Source organism: Zingiber officinale, chromosome 5B, assembly GCF_018446385.1.
Source record: "Zingiber officinale cultivar Zhangliang chromosome 5B, Zo_v1.1, whole genome shotgun sequence".
NCBI classification, from domain to species: Eukaryota; Viridiplantae; Streptophyta; class Magnoliopsida; order Zingiberales; family Zingiberaceae; genus Zingiber; species Zingiber officinale.
Genome location: NC_055995.1, coordinates 116,564,005 through 116,589,944, shown reverse-complemented (window position 1 = coordinate 116,589,944; position 25,940 = coordinate 116,564,005). Strand labels below are relative to the sequence as shown.

The 25,940-nt window shown below is 35.2% G+C and overlaps 1 protein-coding gene and 4 non-coding genes across 5 annotated transcripts; 3 read left to right on the top strand and 2 right to left on the bottom strand.

Annotated features, from left to right (window-relative positions):
- Positions 1 to 1,630: 1,630 nt before the first annotated feature.
- TRNAY-GUA lies at positions 1,631 to 1,715 on the bottom strand. The gene is given in 2 exon segments: positions 1,631 to 1,666; positions 1,679 to 1,715. It is a non-coding gene; the product is annotated as a tRNA-Tyr (tRNA).
- Positions 1,716 to 1,903: 188 nt separating this feature from the next.
- LOC121985477 (protein tesmin/TSO1-like CXC 5) lies at positions 1,904 to 16,967 on the bottom strand. The gene is made up of 8 exons (XM_042538959.1): positions 16,435 to 16,967; positions 15,759 to 15,875; positions 14,838 to 15,015; positions 13,354 to 13,689; positions 12,946 to 13,040; positions 12,746 to 12,840; positions 11,255 to 11,650; positions 1,904 to 2,522 (listed from the first exon to the last, which is right to left on the bottom strand). The coding sequence occupies exons 1-8, from the start codon at positions 16,470 to 16,472 to the stop codon at positions 2,302 to 2,304; spliced, it is 1,476 nt and encodes a 491-aa protein (XP_042394893.1). The 5' UTR covers positions 16,473 to 16,967; the 3' UTR covers positions 1,904 to 2,301.
- Positions 16,968 to 17,679: 712 nt separating this feature from the next.
- Positions 17,680 to 17,803, top strand: LOC121988232. Its single transcript, XR_006113967.1, has one exon. It is a non-coding gene; the product is annotated as a U6atac minor spliceosomal RNA (small nuclear RNA).
- Positions 17,804 to 19,852: 2,049 nt separating this feature from the next.
- TRNAV-AAC lies at positions 19,853 to 19,926 on the top strand. The gene has a single exon. It is a non-coding gene; the product is annotated as a tRNA-Val (tRNA).
- A 102-nt stretch (positions 19,927 to 20,028) lies between these two features.
- Positions 20,029 to 20,102, top strand: TRNAV-AAC. The gene has a single exon. It is a non-coding gene; the product is annotated as a tRNA-Val (tRNA).
- The last annotated feature ends 5,838 nt before the right edge of the window (positions 20,103 to 25,940 follow it).

Sequence of the window (25,940 nt, the reverse complement as noted above, 5' to 3'; positions counted from 1 at the left end):
AATGTTGGAGTTGCAAGGTTGTAAACATATGGAAAAGATCATAGGTTTATAAGAGAAAAGATATCTCCATTGGCATTAGGCCTTTTGGGGAGAGCCCAAGAGCAAAATTATGAGGGTTTAGGCCCAAAGTGGACAATATCATATCATTGTGGAGATATCTAAATTCTTTTCAATCCTACAATTGATATCAGAGTCTGGACTGCCAGAAGGTTTAACCGCCGACTGTGCACAAAAGTTATAGTTTGATTAAGTTATGTGGGTACAATATTGACCTCGAATAAAAAGACACCAGGCAAGAAGTTCTAGTAGGTCGAGAAACAATATCATACCATCTTCTTGAATTCGATTTATTTAGATATCATCGAGCGCTTAATTTGAGTTTTTGATTATTTAAAAATTTTATATTTTAAAGATTATTTAGGAGGTTAATAAGCTTTATAATTATTTGTTTTGAACCTAAACAATTTCTTACTCAGTCTAATATCAAATTTGTTAATGAATATTTGATTCATTCATAGGCCTAATATTCAAAATGAGTTTGTGGGTGAATCTTAAAATATTTTAATTTAAATTAGCATAATGACTATTTTCACATATAAAGGTGCAAAGAGGTGTCTCTCTTTGTATATGAAACATATAAGGTGAAAAGAGGTCTCTCTTTTTGTATATGAAAACTTTCATCACTAAAAGGCCTTTCACTCTAATTCCTTTACGCAAAAGGACATCTCTTTGTTTGTATTTGAACTTGTGCATAAATCTTAAGAGTATCAATGAGACCCAACCGAACGCTCGCGTCACGTTAAATTACCCGTGGACCCCCAAGGAAAAGCTCGCGTCACATTGAGTTGATCAATCGATCGATAGAAAATGGAAGATGCGCATGATGAAACCAAACAAAGTAACTTAGAAGAAGAAAAACAAAGAAAAAAAAAAAAAACCTATGGCTCGGAGCACATGGATGTGGACAAACCAATGCACATAGACCCACTGAAGAGAGAGCACAGTTTGTGGATCATGAGGAGATTGCTACCCCACTTGGCAACACTGATCAAAGGACCTGAAACCCTCTTGAGTTGTTTAATGGAGTGCACAAAACAGAGGCCAATCTGCCAAGGACAAACAGTAGTGGACTCGCAATATTTAAGGCCACATTTCTATTCCTTCCACGATAATGCTTCCCAAACCCCTTTTTTAAGCATTGGGATGTGCCTTTTTGCACGACGAGTGTGTATGCCGTATATCCCCTCGTATTCGTGTTAAATGAGTATCATTGTAATTGCATGATCCGATCGACATCAGAGGATGAGCTAACTCTTTGAGAGATTGGAGCGGTTTATGCACTGCATAGAGGTCGGACACAGGTCCGATCGATGTTGACCGAGTATTTCCTTATCAGGTTGGTAGTTAACTTATTAGGACCAAATTGACCATCTCCGAATTAATCGAAATTTGGATATCGAGACCGTGGCTGTCATATAATGGAGGTGATGGAGTTGGTGAGCTATCTTTGTCAGTTCAACGTGGCCAATTTGATAGTATTCTTCCAAACTTCATGTAAAATGATTTTATATATTTTTTAAAATAGAAAAACTGTTTTTTTAGGATGCTTTTGATATTTAAGAAAAAAATTTCCGACCTGCCGGATTCGAACCAGCGACCTAAGGATGATCTGCAACAACTACAGTCCTCCGCTCTACCAACTGAGCTAAGGTCGGTATTGATAAATAGTTCAACCAATATTATCTAATATAATTATATTTATTCCCAATAGAATCATGCATAACTTTAAACTTTTAAAGTGCAGAAATTAGAGTTAATTGACTACATATTAGTAAATCCACAAGAAGCCCACAAACTCGATTACTAGCATACAACCTGTGCAGTTCTAATACGATCACAGATAGAGGACCAGATACAATAAAGTATACAATAATCACTTGTATGAACTTACAAAATACAATGGAGCAGGAATGGCACATCTGATGCTCAACTAAAGGATGTATAAACTATTGGACAAAAAATGTTGAAAATATCCTCCAACTGAGTTTAAGCTTGGACTAGCATTTTGCTGCACGACTATGATTCAGAAATGACATTTGAGAAGTGCTGTGTTTTATTTGTCCAACCTGGTTGTTGAATCTCTGCTTTGTCAAATTTAAGCTTCATGTCTTAATTTCGTAGGGTTTGCAGTCAGTCCCAACTGGTGGACATTTTTCTGCCAAGTAGCATGTTGCACCAATGTAACATCAATGATCCAGTAATGACCTTTTAGAAGTTCTTTCTGCTCTTTTCCTGTTTGTTTTACATCTCTGCTTTCTCAAGCTTAAGCTTCATGTCTCCATTTCCTAGGGTTTGACATCCAACTGGTGGACATATGTTTGTTGAATATGCAGGGCTTGACGTCCTTGTCAGAGGTATCTCCACAGTTGTAGCTGGAACTGAATTTCTAGCAATGCTGTAGAGAGCTGATTCCATATGACAAGCTCTTTCATGCATGGAGGACATGGATCTGTACTTCTCTTCTGCAACACATCGAATCAGCTTTACTTCCAAAAGTCATAATGTAGAAATAAAATATATACCATCATAAGCTACTAAAGATTCAGTTGGATATCCTTTACCATCTTGGAACGCTTGGCTACTTGTAAAATCAATTTTAAACTGGGCAGCATTAGCAAACAGTCTTCTGTACTGTGGTTCGGCAAGGATTTTGGTCGGTGTGTATAATGGTTATTTAGTTGAAAGGTACTTTGAATTGTTTAAGAGTTAGATGAATGCTTGAAAATCTAAAGATGATTTCAACCAGTAGACATAATAGCAGTACCACAAATACTCGGAAAGAAAACATAGTGTTGGAAATTCAAAAGATGCAGTACTAAAGCATTATATGAAAAAAATATATAAAACCCTAATCTAGTTCGGCCTCAAAGGCCTCCTGGGGATAACTTAGTAGAGCTGTCTCATATTCCAAGAAGTCATCGGGTTGGCCAAAAGGAGGGAATCCATGTTCTTTAAACTGTTTCACTGCTCCCTCAAACCCGAGCTGAAAATAAATTCCAATCTTCACAGCTCTTTTTTAGTCAACTGTTCCTCCCAAACTTTCCATCTTTCTCCCTCGGTAATCTTAAACTGCTTTAATTCTAACTTAGCAGCAGTTGTTTCCTTAGAGGATTCAGTAGGTCGTGGGCTAGCATGTTTCTTTGTTGATTGGCATCTTTAAGTTGGGAAACCAGGGCATTAAAACCTTCAGAAGTTTGTTTGGATACCTCAGTTGATAGGATTTTGATGGCTGAGAGGTGGCCTAAGCTTTGGGCAAAGCGAATCTGGCAAGTTTGAACTTTCTGTTTCGCCTCTGGGGCTTGGGAGTTGGCCGCGTTCCTTTCTTCCATGAAATGAGTGACTAGATCCTACTCTACTTCCAACTTTTTCTCTAGGATCTTTATTAGAATGTCTTTTTCTTTCTATTCTTTGATAGTCTGTGCCAGTTGAGTTTTGCAAGTCTCTAATTTTTGTTGTAAGGAGTTGGCACAGAATAGAGCTTCTGTTGCGGTAAGAAATTAATACGAAACAAAAATTTACGGTGCTCTAGGAGAAGAAATCGGAGAACTTGTGGTCGGAAGAACGATCGTGAATGAAACCCTTCACCATTCACGAACCAAATCCCTCTTGTGCAAATGGGCAAACCAACTTCTTAATTTGTTGTTCTTCACCTCTATGATTTCCTTGGACGAATTTATAGGAGTAGAATCTAGTAACGTGTGCAATAATTTGTGCACAAAAGAGGAAGATGAGTGGGCAAGTGACACCCACTCAATGAACAATGTGTGTAGTAATTGCACGTGTCCAACATCTCCCGCTTATCCAAGTCAGTCCATAAAGGTCATCTAGTCACAAAAACCATGTAAGAACATTCAATTCATACTTCTGGGAACATGGTTCGTGCGACAACAAGCACTGAACAACTACGACCAAGAAAATTATTACACTTAACTAGCTGCTATATCAAACAAATCAGAGACATCAATATCTTACCTTTACCTCAGATTAAATCATTTATATCAATATGAACATCTCTAATCCCTCATAATGACTATTATATCGAGAGCATGTTCAATATCTCCGATTAATATAATTATTCACAATCACATTTTAAATGTTCAACAAAAAATGCAACTGAATAAATGTCAAAGATGTAAATGTATTTTAATCATCTTTTTTAGCTAAAATCTATTTACTCTAATCCGTCGCTTTTCTAGTTATGTTCCATAGACCAAATCATCCATACCCAATAGGATACATGCTAAAGGAACAGCTAAATAGTCACTTAGGGTAAAACCAAAAGTAACAAGCAGAGATCTATTCTCCTACTACCCTTATTGTCGTCATAGCACGTGTAGTATGAATCACATGCTACAATATTTTTCGCTTTACCAATAAAAAGTGCATGTTTTTCTCAAATTTAACATTGTACAGATTTTGATCTAGACATATCTAATGTCTAATCCTGAATTCAACTTATGAATTCCAATCTGACCTTTAGCAATTCAGTAAATGTTGAATTCATTTACTCCAATCATTATTAATACATTAAATGATCTCATCTTGATACAATTATCAAGACGGCCCCAACTTTTAGATATGTCTCTATTCACAACTACATAAGTTGTCAATAGTCTTACCTTTATACTTAACAAATAGAGATGATTGTTCATGTGAGCGGACCAATCTCAACCTGCCAACATATTCACCGAGACTTTTATCCAAAATGTAATAACAACATATACACTTCATGACATTTTACAATATGTTACATTTTACGAAGTCCTAAAGACTTCACATATCCTTAAAATGACCCTTTAGTCAATGGCTTAATAAAAATTATCTGCAATGACTTCACATATCCTTCAAATGACCCTTTAGTCAATAGCTTCATAAAAATTATCTGCAAGCATAGCACGTGTAGGTATATACTCAAGAACTATCTTCTTCTTTTTTGTCACAATATCCTTTACAAAATTATGTGAGTTAGGAGCAAGTAAATATTAAAAATAATAATAAGGGCCAACAAGCCCACCCTTTTCTCTTAGATAGAATCTTCGTCGAGCAAGAGGAAGGAGACAAACATAATGTGAGTTAGGAGCAAGTAAATATTAAAAATAATAATAAGCAAAGCACTGATGGACTCAGGATTGGATTTAAAAGGATAAAGCTTGAAATGGGACAGAAGTCGATCGTCCAAGAGAGTAGAGATGTTATATGTTTTGTCTTGAAGAGGTTGGATGGTAGAGGCGAAGGGGCATTGAGCTCGGACATTCTTCATGTCACGAAGAAGGAGAGCTTCATCGCCCAATCAGATGAAAAGGAAAGAGATGTGTTCAGTCGGGCGAAGAAGAAGTTTATCTAGCCCTTATGAAAAGAAAGCATGTCAATTAGGAATTGATAGTCGAGACAGGCCATGAAATAAAAGACCCTGCTCCGCCATTTTAAGTGGATAGAAGCAAATCGGCTCTAGAGAAGAAATCGATGGGTTGATTTTCAATTGATGTGGACGTCTGTTGGACGTCGCTATAATCGAAAGCAAATAAAATAAATTAGCTACTGTCTAATTAGCCACTGCTATAGTAGAAATAAATTAGCTATTGTCTAATTAGTATAAACAAATAATGACTTGACTTAACTACTGTTATAGTAGAAACAAATAATGGCCTAATTAGCTTTTTTATTTTGGATTCCTTGTTTCCTTTATGGATTGGTCTTTCTTGGATCATATTATGTTTGACTCCTTATATAAGGAGTGTTATTATTAATAAAGAGAGGAAGTGAAATTGAGTAATTGGATTTTGTCTAGGACGAACCTTTTCCCCCCTCGCTTTTCCTCTTGCGTGTTGCATGATCAAGTACGGATCCGGATCTCAACCTGTGACTCAAACCTGCACTCAGGACCATGATAGTTTTGTCTTGAAGAGGTTGGATGGTAGAGGTGAAGGGACATTGAGCTCGGACATTCTTCATGCCATGAAGAAGGGGAAGCTTCATCGCATAATCAGATGAAAAAGAAAGAGATGTGTTCAATCGGGTGAAGAAGAAGTTTATCCAATCCTTATGAGAAGAAGGCATGTCAATTAGGGATCAATAAGGATGGGCCATGAATAAAAGACCCCCTGGCTCCGTGATTTTCAGTTGATAGAAGTAATGAAAGAGAATGGGTAATAACGAGAGGTCAAGATGTTCGAAAGTAATGGCAGCCCCAGCTATGATTTAAAAGGAGTTGGCTAAGAGGGATTTTGAAGAAGGAAATAAGGGATAGGAAGATGAAGTCCTTCAAACTGACCAACGAAGAAAGTAAAAGTACCAAAAGGGAGTTGGTATCGGATGATTTAGAAAGCATCAATTTGGTTCCTTCAACGATGTAGTCATCGCCGCAGACAACAAAGGAATGGGTCAGGTTTAGTGTTACGATGGATTCAAACGAAGGAGAAGTGACAAAGGGGTTTTTGGTTTTCAGGCAAGAAGGAGGCCATGATGACAAGGAATGTGAAGAAAGAAGCAAATACTTACTGAGTAAGAGGAGTAGCTGTTGAGGAGGAAGCAAGGGTTGGAGGTTGGCCAAAAGGTTGTAAGAAAAGAAAAGTTGGGGTTCGATTATTTGAAGGAAGGCGAAGATGAGTGCGTAGGGTAGGGTAAACTAGATTTGATCACGATTCATAACCGAAAGTTTGACTATTCGAAACTGATGGTTCAACGGTTCGAAACTGCCGGTTCGACGGTTCCTGGCAAGTTAACCCTTAACATTAACCGTTAAAGACGATTACAGATTTACGGTTCACGGTTCGGAACTACCGGTTCATGATCATTATATTAAAAATTTTAAATTTTAAAATTTATTTTAAAAAACACAGGTAGTTTTTTTATATTTTTACTCTTACATTAAGAAGTGACGTTACTCACTTCCATTTCCGGTTCCCGTTGTATTCGTTCCTTCGGTATCAAAATCTTCGATTTTACCATCTGAAAGTTGCATTCCTTGGATTCTTTTCTCGACTCTAGTCCAATCATCGAGTAATGCTTGGGCTTTCAATGAGTTAGGAGACAAAGTCGATCGTCATTCATCTAATATATTGCCACTGACACTAAATGTCTGCTCTATAGCAACAGTTGACATTGAACAAACTAAAATCTGTAAAAATCACGGAGAGGACAGGAAACTTTGAGCCTCATGTGACCACCATTTTAAGATATCGAAGTTTTTGCTATCTGCTTCATTAAAATCAAAAGAAGTCATAAAATAATTCTCAAATTCCTGTGTGGAACTTGAGGATCTGGACGTTTCGTCCGTTCTTTTAATAAAAGTTATGTTTTTGTAAGTTTTAGATTACTACTAGTAATTTGTTGTGTTTCAAAAATATTAGTTTGTATTCTATATTTTACATAATATTGATTATAAATATTATATAAATAAATTCTAATATTATATCTAATATTAACATGATCAGGAGAAGAAGAATCTTTAAATAGAATTATTATTAATAAGTACATTTAAAACTAATAATATATTAGAGAAATTCCCTAAAACTAAATGAACAGTAGGATAATAAACATTGAAAAATTGTTTGGTTGCATCGTTAAATACTTTTAAAATTTCATAAATACTATTACAAATATTTCATTGTTGTAAAAATAAATATATATTAGTATTAGTATTTTGTGCAAAAAAAAATGAACATAATAATTCTTTATATTGAAGTGAATCTTGTAATAATTGATATGTTGAATTACAACATGTTGGTACATCACGTAGAAAGTTTTTAGATCTCATTCCATTAGTTTTATAAAACCTACCTTATTGTTTCATTATAGATTTACAGATCTAATTGATTTAATATGATTTTATAAAAATTTTAATTCATCTTGAACAAATAAATTTAAAATATGACATACACAATGAATATGAAAAACAATAACAGGTTGACAAACAGATTTTAGATCTTCTATACAAGCGGTATTAGAATTAGCATTATTTAATTATATTGAAAATATTTTATGAATTAATCCATATTCTTCTAAAATTAAACATAATAATTGTGCGATGTTACGAGTTGTATGCAATTCATCAAAAACACTATAAGTAACAATCTTTTTTTTAGGTTCCAAGAGTTATCGATCTAATGGCAAGTCACATCCATATACGAATGTATTTATCAATCATCACTCCAAATATAGAAAAACATTATTATTTAATTTACTAAATTCATCAATTAAATTCTTAATTTCCTTGTTTTACTAATTTTTTAATTGTATGATTAAGTGTAGTCCTAGTGACACGTTTAGCACATGGATTAAGAGATTCTTAAAAAAAATCTTCAAATCTGTATTAAAACCAAAACTAAAAGAAAGATGTTTTACGGAAACAAATTTAGCTAATAATTTTCTTAATTTATTATTCGAATATAAAAAAAAATCGGAATCAATACTACCGCTAGTTGAAGAAAATCTAAATAATTGTAATTGAGAACGGTTGAGTTCATATTCTATTGGGTGCTTCGTTTTTACGTATCGTTTCAACGACCCAAAGCCGCCACCGACTTGGGATTTGTAGGAAACATTGTAGTACTTACATTTTGTACGCAATTCTCCCGACGAAAGAGTGACCTTCTCAAAATAGATGGATTGAATGTTGGGCGGATTAACTATTTCCTTTCCCCTCTAAGACCGAGATGATGAACCTCCACGACCTCCTTCCATTGTAGTTGAAGTTGGAGACGAAAGTGCGTAGAAATGGAGACTTGGAGTCGAAAATGTGTAGAAAATGAAAAATTAAAAATGAAAGTAGAGAAGATGTATGTGGAAATGATGAAATGAACTTATAGAGTTTAGATAATAACGGACACTAAATCATAGTCATTGATAAAAAAACAGACAAATGATCTTAACCATTAAAAAAAATACCGAAAAAAGCATCCTCCGCTAGAAACTGACAATTCCAATAGCTAGGAACATTCCAACGAAAACATATATATATATATAAACTGGCAGGCCGAACCGGCGGTCCATTGATTTTTGGAGACTTGGAACCGTAACCAATCCAACATCCTGCTGAGCTGGTTATAGTTCGGCCCAGCGACTCGAGTCTGGGCAATCAACCCATTGACCCGGTTATGGCCCAGGCCAGGTCCAGGCCAGACCCGAGCCGGGGCAGGTCTAGGGTAAACAGTATATGTGGATCTTGAACTTATCGAAGGGAAGAGATTTATAATCAAGGAGGCACGAATAATAAGGCAAGTAGCAGCATGATCGGATTCGCATGCTTAAGTAGGGTCTGATAACTATGCGCAATTGGATACAGGTGTCGGACGTAGATACGTCCGCTAATCAAGCAATCATTTAAATTATGACCATGGCGTGGTTGGGTGTGTTGGAAATGTGATAGTCAAGATTCTACGGCCAGACTCGTTTGTAACACATCATCTGACTAACGCAGTGGGTGACCAGGGATGAGCAAAAGTTCGATTAAATCAAATTAATCGACCGAATTTAAAATTTTGGTTTAGTTATTTTAGAAATTCATTTTTTAAAAAAAAATATCAATCATTTCTAGTAATTTGGTTCGGTTTTGGATTTAAAAATCCTAATTTGGTTAAACCGAATAAACCGATTTTATCAACCGAACAGGAGCTGCACTACTATGGTGCTGATTTTTTAAAACAAGCACCACGGTAAAGCTGATTTTTGAAAACAAACACAAATTAATTCAATTTTTGACCAAATTAACCGATGTTTTATCGTTTAGGTTGTTTGGTTTTTGTTAGAAAAAATAGTCGATTCAGTTAGTTTAAAAAAAAATTGGTTTGTTCGGTTTCATTTTAATCGGTTCGGTTTTGAACCAATTGCTCGACCCTACGGGTGACTAATGATACTACGTAATAATCTGCAATTATCTGTGATGGGCCGCCCGGGTAAGGCACAAAAAGAAGTGGGCTCAGTACATGGGTTTTTATAAGATGCAAGAACCAGAGGGTGCTCAAAAATCACAGTTGGAGTTATGCAGTGCTCAGGAAGTGAGGTCGGAGTCAAAAAATGCTCAGGAATCAGATTCGGAGTCCTACAGTACTCGGGAATTGGATTTGGAGTCATAGGGTGCTCAGGAATCAAAGGCAGAGTCAAAAGGTGCTTGGGAATTAGGTCCGATGCCCAATGGCACTCGATTTCAAAGACCAACGCTCGATAAATGGCCCAAGGCCAAATGGCTTACAATGTCATATGTATAAATTCGAGGAGAGAAAGCGAAGCTTTGAAAGGAGGTCAAATGCAATAACAATACAATGCCAGAAGTATAAATTCGGGGAGAGGAAGCAATGTTTTGAAAGAAGGTCAAATGCAATAACAATAGTTAATAATGACGAGCGTTAATAACAATATTTACTAACAATAGAGCATTACCAAGAGAAGAGATTGTGAGACCATTACGGAACAAAAAAGTAATAAGGGTCGGCGACCATGGCGACAGAAGAATATTAATGTCATAATTAGTGTTGTTACGAGACAGAACTATAAAAAAAATTGATAATTATGCTAACTCTCATATAATCATCTCTTCCGCTACATTATTTTTATGCTCTCAATTATCTCATTGAAGCATCGGAGGAGCCTTACCGGGACAAGACCGATGCCCTCTTTGACTACGTATTGATTTTGGGCAGGAAATCATTTAACTTGATACGGAGAATACGAGGAGTGCTTGAACATCAACGTCCAAGAAGTATTGATGGCCAAAAAGTACTCGGCTACAGATATCCGAATTCTGCCATATCAACTTCTTTCTAGTAATAATACAACCCTCTTGGATGGGGACAAGCCCGAAGTGTAGGAAAGATAAAACTTAATCAAATCTAAAGAATAACTTGGTGTATGGTGTATGATACAATTAATTGTTGGCTCCATATCCTATATACACTGAAAATGAGGACAAGCCCGAAGTGTAGGAAAGATAAAACTTAATCAAATCTAAAGAATAACTTGGTGTATGGTGTATGATACAATTAATTGTAGGCTCCATATCCTATATACACTGAAAATGGAAGAAGAAGAAGAAGAAGAAGGCACATTCAAGGAAAGAAAAAAAATATTAATTAAACAGACAACAGTAGTTGCAACATTGGGACTTGACTTTAAAAGCAATATCCTAACATAACGCGACCATGGGAGTAAAATTTAATATAACACCTCTACAACCTTTAGCATGGGAAAACATGCTTACCTTTCATCTGACCACAGGTAACTAGCTTGAGGAGATAGTCTCTGAACTTGGTTAGTACACCTTTCTCTTGCTCTACATAGGCCTCTGATGTACTTCGGTTGTTTGAGGAGCTTGGATCTGCAGCAGCAGCTTGAGAGGCCATAAAAATCATGTCTTTCTCATTGCACATTAGCACCAAAGTTCCAGGAGACACTGGCTTTCCTCCTTTCTCTCTTTCCCTGCATTCAGACCTAGACTCTTCTTTGTCAGGTTTATCAAGAGAAATTCCACTTGAACACTCATCAGCCGAGGTTCTGGGCATATATAAATCTTTCTGACTCTGATCTCTCTCATAATCTGAGTGTGGAGAACATTCAACATGGCCTTCCAGCACAGATGACTCCTCAATTTGTCTATCTGAACAAGTAATTGGCAAGTGAATATGTGAATAAATCCAATGCAAACTCTTATCAATGTGAGGAAAATGATGTGAACAAAGCCCTGCTACTTGTGATAAACTTTTCTTAGTCACTAGTATGTTTACATTATTTTTTCTGACAATTTGAATGTTTAAATTGACTGTGGATCGCAAAGATGCCTATTTTTATTATTACTGATAACCACCCATGTCAACTTTTGTTTGCTATTCACTTCCGATGATACCTGCTCAACAAAATTGCCTAAACTAGCATAGGACTATTACAAAATGAAAAAATCAACTTTGTCTCGACTTTGCTGTCTCAGTTAAGACACTTATAATTTTATGTTAACATAAGACAATTGATTGTCAAAATGATTGGGGGGTTTCCCATCAATTTCTGCTCTCTTTGGCTTAACTCGATGACTAGATAAGTCATTGTTAAAACTACGAAATGGAGGTAGAGACTAAGTCTGAAGAATACAAGATTTAATGTAAAATCAGATGGTGAAAGCTTGAATCTTAATTTCACTCAAACATATGGCATGAAGAGGGGATTCTCTGCCAATTAATACTTCACTAGTGGTACTGCTGGTCATTTAATATATCTACAAACAAAATTGTACTTTAAGCCAAATCTAGAAATTGTTATGATAAAATAACTACCTTATTACGGCTTCACTATTAGCTTAATAAGTACAGGATATAATTGTGATGAGATTTATGGTTACTCAGTTTTCAGACCCAATTTTATGTTAACGAATTAAAAAGTCGAAAGAATCGAGAAACACAGACACAAACATTTAGAAAACGCATGGAGCAAAACATGTTTTTTTTGAAAGTCTAAAGAATAAAAATTTTAAATGCTGATTTAATTTCCCTGTAAATAACACATTAACACATTCGATAGCCAAATTATTTTGGAATTGTTAGCATTATGAAAGACGAAAGTGTAATATGCTTGCATTGACGGTCCACTTAATTCTTTTTAGATAGGTCTGGTTGTATCCTAAGCAATTCAAATTTTGCAGGAAATACTACTACACTAGATGATTATTTGTTTCCTTTTATCCACTCGTACTGTATAGGCATACCAGCAACAGTTTTGGCAACCTCTCCAGATACCATCACCAAAAGTTTGCAGAGATCCCTAACATGTTCTGTTCGTACGGTGTCTGCTAGAAGAGATCTGCCATAGCAAATAAAGGCTAGATCTCAAACGTTTCGGAAAAAGATCATGCATCCACAGAGAAAACATAAAGAAAATATTTTAAATATCAGAATTTATATATACCTATAAATGACCTTAGTAGATGCCACTGGAGCAGTATTAGTAGAACTAGCTGCAGGAATGGGAGTAGAAGACGACACTTGTACAGGAGTCTTAGACTGATAAAAAGTGTCTAGCCTCAGTAACATAAATCATAAAGATTGTTTTTAAAATATCAGATGATCCAACATACAAGTTTATCAGGCAGGCTATGGACAAATAAAAGTGTGATAGTAACAAATTTCAATTTTTCAATGTTTAGAAAATGAAGAAACATAAGTTAGCACATCCAATGGAACAAAGAAAATGAAATTGAGTCAGTAGGGGCAACTAATAAGAGCCCCCCTACACAATGAGTATCAAAATTGTACATGGCGAACCAATATAATGTAACAAAACCGTCTATGTAGCATTGGAATACCAGAAAATTACCTGTGTAAAACTTTTGGTGGATTGACCATTTACAGATGTGCATGAGAACACATCCTGGATTTTCCTCTTCCTAGATATTGTTGGAGACAGAAATATGTGAGCACCGGCAGCCCCGTTTAGGGCTGCATGCTGCATGTAAAGAGTGCTTCCATGATCACCACGGAAGAGAGGTTTCCTCTCCATGCTTCCCTCAAAGTTCTTACAGTCCAAGCATTTGCAATTTTCAGAGCAGAGAATGTTGGCTTGAAAGCACTCACAATATTTCTTGAGGCACTCAGACTTCTTACAGTGGCATCCTTTATTATGCCTTCCAAACAGAGGTTCTCCTGTTTCATCCTACATATACAAGAATATTCATGTTACCATACGGAAAACAAGTTTTAACTTTCTTACTCACAGTAGATTACCTATGCCATATAACAATAATATTTTTATTATTATTATTTATCGTTGCTAATCAATGAGGTGTGGGTACAAGATATTAAGAGGAGATTTTTTTTTTTGTAAGTTTTTGATATTGGAGGAAGGGAAAAAGGAGGGAGGGAGGGAGGGAGGGGAAGAGGAGTACAAAATATCTCTTGGAGGGAGGTGTCTGCAATAGAATGGATGAGGATAGGTCAAGAGATGCAAGACACCTCTAGGGAATAAATAAACAGGTCTAAGTAGTGGTTGAATTTGACTGTGATTTTACTCATACAGTAAAATTATGCATATTGTCCTTATACTTTCTCATGAATATTTTGGTTCTCTAAATGAAGGCTCCCACCATTAGTGGTTGTGATATCATATTACTGTAGCCACCAATTTAAGTACAACTAGTGAGGATAACTAGTGTTCTTAGAGAGAAGAGAACATCTATATTTGGATGCAAGGATAAAGGAAAAGAGAGACTAAATGCAAAATGGAACTATTGATATAAACTGGACTGATAATACATTCATCCATGCATATGACCAACTTTTATAACTTGGGCTAATCCAATAAACTTAACCTACAAGACAATTTTCTTTAGACCACTTAATCTATAGTGGACTGAATCCATGCTAATTGTAATAATTGAAAATACACTTAAGACTAAATATAATTACTTATTGTTGTTTAATGTTGTCATGGAGCTCAATTGAAATGGTAAATAAGCATATGACATCTCTTGTTTCTATTCCATCATATTTTGTAATTAATTGAGCATTCGGAATGAGTCTATAACCAAGTCTCTAATCCACTGTTTCAACAATTCAAGAAATGCAATAAAATAGAATACATCATTTGAGTTACAAAGTGATGGGCAAGACATTATGGAAATGGATGTTGTCTAGAGTGTGCTAGTATAGCACAGTTTCCCATTTTTCTCATTTTTGATTGAAGAGCACGTTGCACAGTTTGTCTTTCTTTAAGTATTTGACTAATCACAAATAGAGCTCTCACTTATATATACATTTCACTTTATGTAGCTAAACTGAAATAACTGCAAATCTTGTACTTACCCTACTATCTCGAAGTGTCTGTGTACCACTGCCAATCTTAGGCCTAAAAGCATTAGGATTGCGTTCTAGAGTAGCTTCAACAGCCACATGCCTAACAGTTTCATTGTCAACATTGTTACAACAGTTCGTACAGTTGCATCCATCACAATAAACTCCAGCTGCAAAACACTCACAATACCTACATGCAAAAGTGAATAACAAAGGACAATGAGAAAGTTTGGCAATGTGATATAGAAATAACTTTATGATCCATCAATTAATAGCCATGCTGAGTTATATTATAAGAAAAACCTAATATTGATCCTTCTAAATCTAACTACTATTTTTTTCTTATTTCTGCATCTGAACCTTTTAGTCATTTAAGTGACGACTAAAGGGTTTCAGAACTTGTTGGAACAAGTAAAGTGATAAAGCCAAGAAAAATTATATCTGATAACTAATATTCATGTGTGTCTGACAAGTGAAAGCTCAAGCATAGTTTCCATGCTCTTAAACAATCAGCTGCAAGGCTGCATATTTCTGTTAGCTGATAATAGCTGGTGCATGAAGCAGCTCCAGCGAAGATAATTTGTTAAGTACTTTAGGTTGTCCTCTTGAGGACGAGGAAAAAGATCAAATATTGAAGGCAACTGGCATCTATCATCTATGTATGTTGAGGACTACAGATGACCTTGACGAAATAATAATGCTAACCAAGAATTAGCAGCCTACAAGTAACAGATCTTAAATGCAAAGTTATCACATAATATTAACAGCCTAGACCCAAAATATTACTAATAATGTAGCTTTACATAGATTACAATAGAGGATAAGATTCATCTAACTGACCACAAGTATTTTGGACACAAATTCTTATGTTGGCCTCCAATCTGAGTATCAGACAAGTTCAAACACTTCATAACAAATGGCAATTACACTTACAGCTTCAAGCATTTTGAGTTTTTGCAGTTGCAGTTCTTCTTTCTTGTTGGTGTACCAACTTTTGTATCATTTGCTGGTCGTGAATCTTGTGACCATGGCTTAGGTGATTCTGGCTTGCTGAAGAGGTTTACAGTAAGATAGTAAGCTATTTTTGCAAGTTTAAAATATAATAAATGCAGACATCAGGTAAGGATAAAGCTTCAAGTCAACACCAACAAGCATCGTCATAAAAATGGTATTAAGTACCAAGTGTTAGTGTAAAATTCTATAACAAAAAAATCATTGTCATTTTCGATGTCAGACTATCTGGAAATTAAATTGTTGCAATTGAGGAAACCTTGTTACTGAGAAAAAAATAGGTTAACAGAGTACAGAAAGAAGATCAAGCAATTAAAACTGACTCATAACAATGAGAATACTAAAGGAAAGATGAGATTGGATTAAGTGAAGCACTTTAGGTCCTAAAGCATAAACCTTATGAAGAGTCCTTGTGGAAGAATGCTCAGACGTTAAACTATTCCAACTATTCTCAAAAAGGAGCGTCGTCCGTTGCAAAGGTCTCCCATGCAACTATTTCAGAAATCTCTTCCTTTTTTCTCAGTAGAATAAAATTTTCCGTTGAAAGAAAAAATGTTCAATCAACGAAAAAGGATGTAGTAAAATGAAATTAACTCACGCGTCCACGGAAATAGAAGAAATTAACGGGAGCGACATGGGGAGAGAAGCCGGCGCGGTGGGAGGCAGCTGCCTCTGTTGCTGCAACGGCTCTAGGACGGCAGACCAGTCGCCGAAGGGGGGCCTCCGCTGCCCTCCGCGGCTGTGAAATCCAGCTGGCGGACGAGTTTCCTCGGAGGGAAATCAGACGACGCTGAAGGTGGAGCACTTTGCTCCATCTGCGCCCATCGATCACCGATTCGTGGATCAATTAATCAAGTCCACCAATTCTTACCCTCCCAATTCACTCCTCGTCGCAGAAGCGGAACTCCTCACTCATGTTGTCCGGCCGCAGCTCAGGGATCGACCGAGAACCCTGAAGGGAGCGAAGAAACCCCCCGAAGCAGCGGAAAGGATCTCCGGCGCCGCAGTTGAGATCGTAAAGACGAGATCCGCCGCAAGGAGCGGCGGCGGGGAGATAAAGGTCGGATTTTTTTTCGCTCCGGTGCGGGAAATCGAGCGCAAGGAAAAGAGAGAGAAAGAGAAGACACGAAGGGGGCATGACTTTCTCGCTCCCTCTCTACTTTTTCAAATCAAATTCTAATATTTGACGGGCGGATTTGGATTCCTGGAAGGATCGGACGGTTCAGGAGTCGTGTAGAGATCGAGCAGTCCAAATTCATAGGGTTCAATGTGTTGGCTTCATTGCCGTCGGATCCGTGAATAAAAAGCCCGGGGTCGGATGAATACAATTTCATTTCGGTCCAATTTTTTTCCATTATATTGTTGGAGTAAACTTTCCCAATGGACGGCAAAGCCGGTCGGGAGACTCGCCACCGTTCACGGCTTGGCTGCAAGCTCGCGATCTCTCCCGCATCTTCTCTCCACTAGGCTCTTTCCCCCTTTTGAGCTATTCCCGATCCGCTCCTGGAACCATCCGAGGCTCCGACGCTATTGTCAATTGCAGTCGGTGCAAGAGTTCGAGCGGCCACGGTATTCCATTACAGCTATCTTTGGCCTCCGCCGGATATTGGTTGAGTGCGAGGAAGCTGCCGAGGGGAGGGAGTGAGGCGAGGTCAGCCGCTGCGAAAGAGTCAACGGTGAGGGCCGGAGGTGAGCAGGGCGTAGGAGAGCGGATTACCGGAGGTAACGCTCATGATTTCAAATCTGAGAAAGAGGAACTCGTCGTAATTTTTAATTTTTAGTCCCACATCGAAGACTTTTTAATATTAATTCTCCATATAATTTAGCAGGAAAATCACCAATCGTGTTCGTAGAAAGGAGAGACGGTTGGCATCTCCCCTGACAGGGACGGGAACGGCCTTCGGGCTTTCCTGTTAACACATACGGTTAAGGCTACCCGCTTGTGCGGATCTTTACCAAATTTTTTTCCCCTCTTCGCTTAGAAATTTGAGAAATATAAAGACCAATGCATATCATCTATTTAATTAGGAAGTTTTATTTCACCTTCCATTTTTTTAAAAATGCAATATCGAATTTGAAAAATAGTATTATTTTTTTTCAAGTTAACTAAATTATAATCATGTTGATAGTTTTTTTTTAATTTTCCATAGAGTATATATAGCTTATTAATTCAGACGGTATGTTAAGATAATCATGGAGTCCAACCTTGAGTTTATCCTCCTTTTTTTTCTTCTCTATAGTGCACTCCTTTGTTGCATTCTCTTCTCTTTCTATTAATCCTCCTCATTTGTCTTCTCTTTTGTTGACTCTTCTTCTCCTCGGGATCAATGTCTCCGGCTTATACGATCAAATTCTCCTCTATCCGTGTTTGATCGACTCGCTAAAGGCGAACTTACAGCTCGTGCTAATGTTGATCTTTTGTATGGTGCTCCGACAAATCATCAATGTCTTCTTGGTAGGAATTAGGTCGAGGATTCAAGGTACGAGTATGAAGAAACAAATTGAAATTGAGGGAGTTCAGCTTTTAATAAATATGTATTAAAAAGAGAAAAATATTATTAGTTTGTTTTTGAGAAATAAAGTGTATCTATCAGTTAAAAATTAGTAATTTTAAAATATATATATATTACAGAAAATTATTTATGCAATATAAACTTTAATTAAAATTATTAAATTTGATTTATTTATTTTTTCAAATAGAATATCCGGGCAACAGAATGAGTCAATTCTCTAATACATTTCAGAACTTTGGGAGAGATCTAAATGTGTTGCCATGCTCATTATCACCAAAAACTTGGAGTTGACTTGTGCACTGACAAGAATGATCTGAATTTAGTTTTGCATTGCTCCGAACATAGCCAACCATAATTTCATGAAATTGCATTCAATCTATATTTGCTGAAGAGAACTAATAATGACTGAAGATCAAAGAAACTAAAAGCCAGTTGTTCTTATTCAGTCCTCTGGGCTGCGAGTGAGTTGACACAGTGGAGCGAAACATATAGTTTACTGTTAGATTCTGTAGTTGGATCATTATCTTGTGAATCTTATCTGTAATAGTGTGAGATTTGTTCTTGTCATTTTTGTGGTCCTGGTGATCTCTTTTGTTCTGTGTGGCAATGGTGTCACTTGGCATTCACTTTGAAAGAAGCTCTCAGTGAGAAAATAGAGAAGAACCAAATGTTGAAAAAGGTCTATAAGTTTCACAATAAATAGAATACTCATCCAAATATAGAGAAAGACACAGTGACACACATTAATAAAAATATTTAATTAGCAATGAAAAAAAAGAATAAAATTTATTTAAATATGGATGATGATATTATATCATAGATTAAGATTTAATTATTATTATTATTATTATCATCATGATCATCATGATCGTATAAGTTAATTTTCTTTTTAATATAAATTTTAAAATTATTGTTATTGATATTTTACTTTATCATCTTTAACCATTAACTAAATAATAATATAATATTTTATTCATTTTACATAAAATAATTTATGTGAAAATATTATTTAAATATTTTTGATACTTATGCAATTCAAAAGCCATTAGAAAAGAAAACTAAAGGAGCCTTGATTTCTTTGGTTTCTATTTTCAGTTTTTTTTAAAACGCATGTGTTCTTTTTTTCTTATAAAATAATTTTTAGATCTTTTTTATTTTGCCACATAATGATATCTCCTTTTCTAAAAATAAATGTGAAAATCACCAACCAAACAATATTTTTCCTTTTCTCAAAAAATAAAAATAGAAAAATTAAGAAATCAAACACTAGCTACCTATACCTAAGTATTTTTATAAAGGGAATAACCTTTTGAAATGAATAAATATTTATTTTTAAAATATATAAATATTTATTTTTAAAATATATAAATATTTATTTTTAAAATATATAAATATTTATTTTTAAAATATATAAATATTTATTTTTAAAATATATAAATATTTATTTTAAATGCATAGTTAAATTATTGTATTTTAAATATTTCTAGAACACTCTGATCAGGTGGTGTCGTGGTGTAGTTGGTTATCACGTCAGTCTAACACACTGAAGGTCTCCGGTTCGAGTCCGGGCGACGCCACTTTTTTTTCAGATTTTGGCATTAAATAGATATTGTTATATATAAATTAAATGCATGATTAAATATTTCATTTTAAATAATTCTATCGTGCTTTAATCATCCGGTGTCGTGGTGTAGTTGGTTATCACGTCAGTCTAACACACTGAAGGTCTCCGGTTCGAGTCCGGGCGAGGCCATATATTTCAATTGGACTAAAAAATTTTCTTCAGATTTCGAAATTAAATGGGCCTTTGTAACTGGAAATGCACGGCCCAGCATTTTGAATTGATTTAGCAAGTGTGATATGGAAAATTTTCATTATTCCATCGGAAGTTTACCTTTTAAAAATACTCCTCGTAATAGGGATTTTTTTAAAAGAATGCTAAATTGAGGTGTCAAAATGAAAATTTTTATTTCGATATTGAAAACATTATTGTATTGCATGGGATTCATCGAGATTTAACGTAAATAAATCTTGTTTTGGGGAAATATGAACAAATGCATTACGCTCCAAATCCGGAGAAAGTATTATCTCTTCCACTCAAATAAAATATATATAAATTTATTTATTTATTTATTTATTTATGGTGTAATATTAGCTCGGAGCGTTGACGAAAAGAAGAGCCACGTCATTCCATTCGTTGTTCTATTAATTACTTTAATAATATTATAGTAGTTTTGATTAAAATTATTATAATATAAAATATTTTTATCAAAATTATTATAATATGGAATAATTTGACAAATTTATTATAATTTAAAAGTGTACGACCTACTCTTCGTTTAAAACAAACACTTCCTAACATAGATTTACCTAACCGTTGTTTCCTTTAAGTTGGCAACTAGAAATTAATAAAAGGTAAATATTTGCCACCTAAAGTTTGATTAATTTAAGATTAAGCATATGAATTCCTTTTTGAATCATAAGGTTATAGATAATGATTTAATACTATAGTTTAACATAAAATATTTATAAATATGGTCATCATCCTTTTGTTTAATCAAGAGCAATAGGGTGCAAACAAACTGAATAGTATAAAAAAAATAATATTTGAGTTAGAGCTTAAAAAAATATATATGATATTTGAATTTGATCGGAAGTTTGAAAATATAAATAATTTTTATTCGAGTTCGGTTCAAAATAAAATTTGAACTTGAGTTCTATTCGAATTGTTTGAACCTTGATTCGAGCAGAATCAAACCAGATATAGTTTGAAATAATTTAAATTCAAATTCAATTCGAGTTATTTGAATCTTAATTTCAGTATATTTAAATTAAAATTATGTAAAATAATCAGAGTTCAGTTCAAGTTTACTCACAAAAGGCTCATGAACAATCGAACAAAATATTATGGGTTCGAATTCAATTCAAAAAAGTATCAAACATATTCAAGTTCAGATTGAATTTGATAATTTTGAATACTAATCAAATTTTTTTTTGAGTAGGCTCGAAAAACTCTCAAACAAGCTCGATTAATTTGCAATCAAAAGGAGGATCAATTGAAATTAACATATATAGATCACATTACTTGTAATTTCCGTGTTACATATCAACATCTTAATTTATGTCATTCATGACATTAGTATTGTTACTATCTAAGCTTATTACAATTATATTATAGTAACTATTGTTGGTGCAATCGACCTTTGATCAAGGTTGATCAAGCTAAGCTCGAGTTGTGTTTAAATGTTTGATCAATATATTAATTAGTCAAGTATGAGTCAAGGTTGACCGGATACTTGATAAGAAGCAAAAAGTCCAAGGAGTCACAGTCGATTAGACACTTGGCGGTCTAAAGTCTAACAGGGAGTTGAGATAAGACAAGAGGTTCAAGTGGGTCACGGTTGACTGAACACTTGGTGATCGGAGATAGGGAAAGTCCAAGTGGAGCATAAATGATAGGACACTTGGGATATGGATGAAAGTCCTAATGGGGCATAAAGGGCCGGATGTTAGGTGAGAAAGGTGAAATCCTAGCTGATTAAGGTTGACTGGATGTTAGGTAACAGATGGTCTCGACATGTTAAGGTCGACTAGGATGCTGAGCAAAAGAAGTCCTTGTAGATTGAGGTCAACCAAATACTAGGAAAGACGAGGATACAACTTTGGTAAGACTAAAACAACAGTATTAGTCGATTGATAGTGTATCGATGATTGATGGACTCTAAACCCTGAAATTGGGGTTTGAGGTGTTTTTAGGGTTTGCTACAGTAACTAGGATTTATGCTTACTAAGGTTGCTACAATAACTAGGATTTGCTATAAGCCACAAACCTCGAAAATTAGGATTTCTTATAGTAATTAGAGTTGCTACGGTATTTTTGAGGTTTACTATAGTGTAAGGATTTAGGGTTTCTGCTATAATATTTTTGCTATAATACCAATCGATTAGTCAATTCCAGTAATCGATTGATCACATTATAACAACGAACAGAATGCTTCTAAATCAACTAGCTGATTCAACTACTCATTGGCAATCGATTGGTGACTCCTAACAATCGATTGTTAAGGTAAAAAAAAAAAGTTGTTCTTTTAGTTTAAATGGTCGAATTCGATGACAATCGATTGGTAGGTGGAAATCAACTCAAACAATAGTCTTATAAAGAGGATTTCAAGGAGGATTCTCGTTGTCAATTTTTGGATATTTGAGTATGACATGCTGCTGTATTTCTAGACCATCAAGAGACAATTCCAATCAATAAGAAAATGCCCAAATTAAGATTCTCGTAAAGTAGTTTCTTTCATGTATTTGATTTTGTATTTCACATTCTTGTTGTATTGTTGTTGTAGAAATTAAGAGAAGGAAAAAACTAACCATATTATTGAATTCAAAATTGATTAAGAAATAAAGAGTACAAGGTCTTTATATAGTTAATTATAAGAAAAAAATCTAAACCCTAAACTGAAAAGGTAAAAGACTAAATTTAAACCCTAAACTGAAAAGATAAAAGATTAAATTACCCTCAAGGCTATAAACAAATAATTCTAATATATTATATAATATAAATTATATAATCTAACATCCCCCCTCAAACTCACGATACTACAGCCAGAAGCATTGAGAGTTTGTCAGATAAAAATCAGAAGCGCGAAGTGGAATGAGCCTTGGTAAACATATCAACAATCTATATTTTTGAAGGAATAAAAGGCAATATGATGGTGCCAATCTGAAGATGGTGACGAGTAATGTGACAATAAATCTCAATATGTTTCGTCCGTTCATGGAAAATTGAATTACGCGTAATTTGAATAATACTCTGATTATCATAATATAACGGAGTAGGTTGATGAAGAGAGATACCCATATCCGCAAGCAACTAACGCAACCAAACTATCTCACAAGTAGTTGAGACTATGGCACGATACTCAGCTTCTGTGGAAGATCTAGAAATAACATCTTGCTTTTTACTCTTCCAAGAAATAAACGAATCACCAAGAAAAATACAGAAGTCAGTGATAGATTTATGATCCGTAGGATCACCAGCCCAATCCGCATCAGAGTATGCACGCAGCTCAAGAGATGAAGTAGAAGGAAATAAAAGACTTTGAAATTGAGTGCCCCGAAGATACCTGAGAATACGAAGAACAACAGCCCAATGAACTGTAGTTGGTGCAACGATAAATTGACTAACCACATGAACAACATATGCAATATCTGGATGAGTCACGGTGAGATAAACTAAGCTTCCAACAATAGTTCTGTACAAACTAGGATCGGTAAAGGTGAGTCATTAGATAGAGAATATTGAGCATTAGTCTCAATAGGAGTATCAACAACCCTATTATCAATAAGACGAGCACGCTCAAACAGATCAGATATATACTTTGACTGAGATAAAAGATAACCTTTCGAGGAATAAGAAACCTCAATGCCCAAAAGTAGCATAGTATATCCAAGTCTTTCATAGCAAAACAATGAGCTAACTCAGACTTTAAGGAAGTAATTCCATCAGAATCATCGCCATTAATAATCATGTCATCAACATATAATGATAAAAGAATATGACATGCACTCGTACATCTGACAAACAATGCTGAATCATGATTACTAGGATGAAAATCAAACGAAGTAATCATTATAAAGAACTTCTCAAACCAAGCACGAGGTGCTTGTTTGAGACCATAAAGCGCTTTACGAAGCCTGCAAACTTCACCAGGTTGGTGTGAAATACCAGGAGGAGGTGTCATATAAACTTCTTCATGAAGATCACCATTTAGAAATACATTCTTAACATCCATCTGAGATATTCTCCATTGACAAACAGAAGCAACAACAATCAGAGTACAATCAGTCATCATTTTGCAACAGAAGCAAATATTTTCTCATAATCCATGTCATACCCCCAAGAATAACCTTTAGCAATAAGACGAGCTTTTTATTATTTGATAGATCTATTAGATTTAGTTTTGATCTTATATACCCAACGAGAACCAATGGTATGTTTTCATGGTGGCAATGGGACCAAATCTCATGTATGATTCTGATGCAAAGCAATTAGTTCCTCAGCCATAGCACTCTGTCAAAGTGGGTTACAAACAGCTTCTCTATAGGATACGAGCTCAGAAAGACAATGAATAAATGCAACAAATGAATCAAAAGAATGAGAATAACAAGAGTAAGTAAAATCTGATAGTTTAGTAGACTTACGAACACGAGTGGATTGACGACGGTGGAGAGAAGGATCATCCACAATCTAAGGAGATGATTGGGTGGTAGCAGAAGGAGGAGCATGTGGAGCAGATATCTCGGAAACCAAAGTACCAGATTAAGTTGAGCTACCAGTAGGAGCATGTGGGTGAAGTTTCCTCAGTATCGGTATTGAAAGGATCAATGCAAAGTAGATTTGACTTTGTCATATTACGTGAACTAGTAGGAATAGAAAAGCATGGAATATGTTCAAGAAACACAACATGACGAGAGACATACAATTTTTGATTAACAGGATCAAAACAACAATATCCTTTTTGACTAACACCATAACCCAGAAAGACACAAAGAGCAGACCGAGAGGCTAATATATTACGCTTTGCATGTGGACGAAGGATAAAGCAAGTACAATCAAAAACACGCAAAGAGGAATAGACAGGAGCATACTCATATAATTTTTCAAAAGGTGACAAACTTGAATTGTGTGAGGTTGGAATTCTATTAATGACATGAGCAGCAGTAAAGATTGTTTCTCCCTAAAATGCACTAGGAACACTAGCAGACAATAAAAATGAACGGGCTATTTCAACAAGATGTCTATGTTTCCATTCAACCATGTCATTTTGTTCAGGAGTATCTGTACACGAGGTTTGATGAATAGCACCATCAGAAGCAAGTAAATGTGAAAATTGATTCGAAGTGTATTCACCCCCAAATCACAACGAAAATACTTTATGACACTACAATGTTGAGTTTAGCTCTAAAGTTATTGAAAATTATAAGATAATCAGACTTGCGTTTCATAAGATAGACAGAGTAACGAGTGTAATCATTAATAAAGGAAACATAATACCTTGAACCTCCTTTTGTAGGAATAGGAGAACGTCCTCACACATCAGAATGGATAAGATCAAATAAAGCAGAAGAAAAAGAAAAACTTTTAGAAAATGATAAGGCAAAAAATTTGACCAGTTTACAACCACTATAATCAGAAATATCAGAAATTTTAAAAGTCCTAATACTCCTGTAGAAGCTAACAACTGCAAACGAGACGCTGAAACATGACCTAAACAAGAGTACCACAAATAAAAATCAAAAGATGAACGACTCAAATGAAAAGATGATAAATCCACACTTGAAGCTTCAACTTCCGATACTTTGAGTTGATCTAAAACATAGAGTCCTCCTTGCCTATGACCGGTCCCAATCAACCTCTAAGATCGCGGGTCTTGAACATAACAATTGGATGAAGAAAAATAGACTAGGTATCCATATTCACATAATTGACTAACAGAAACAAGATTTAGAGTAAGACTTAGAATATAATAAACATTAGTTAGAAATAAAGAAGATGTAATAATTGAACCAACACCTGCTAATAACATAG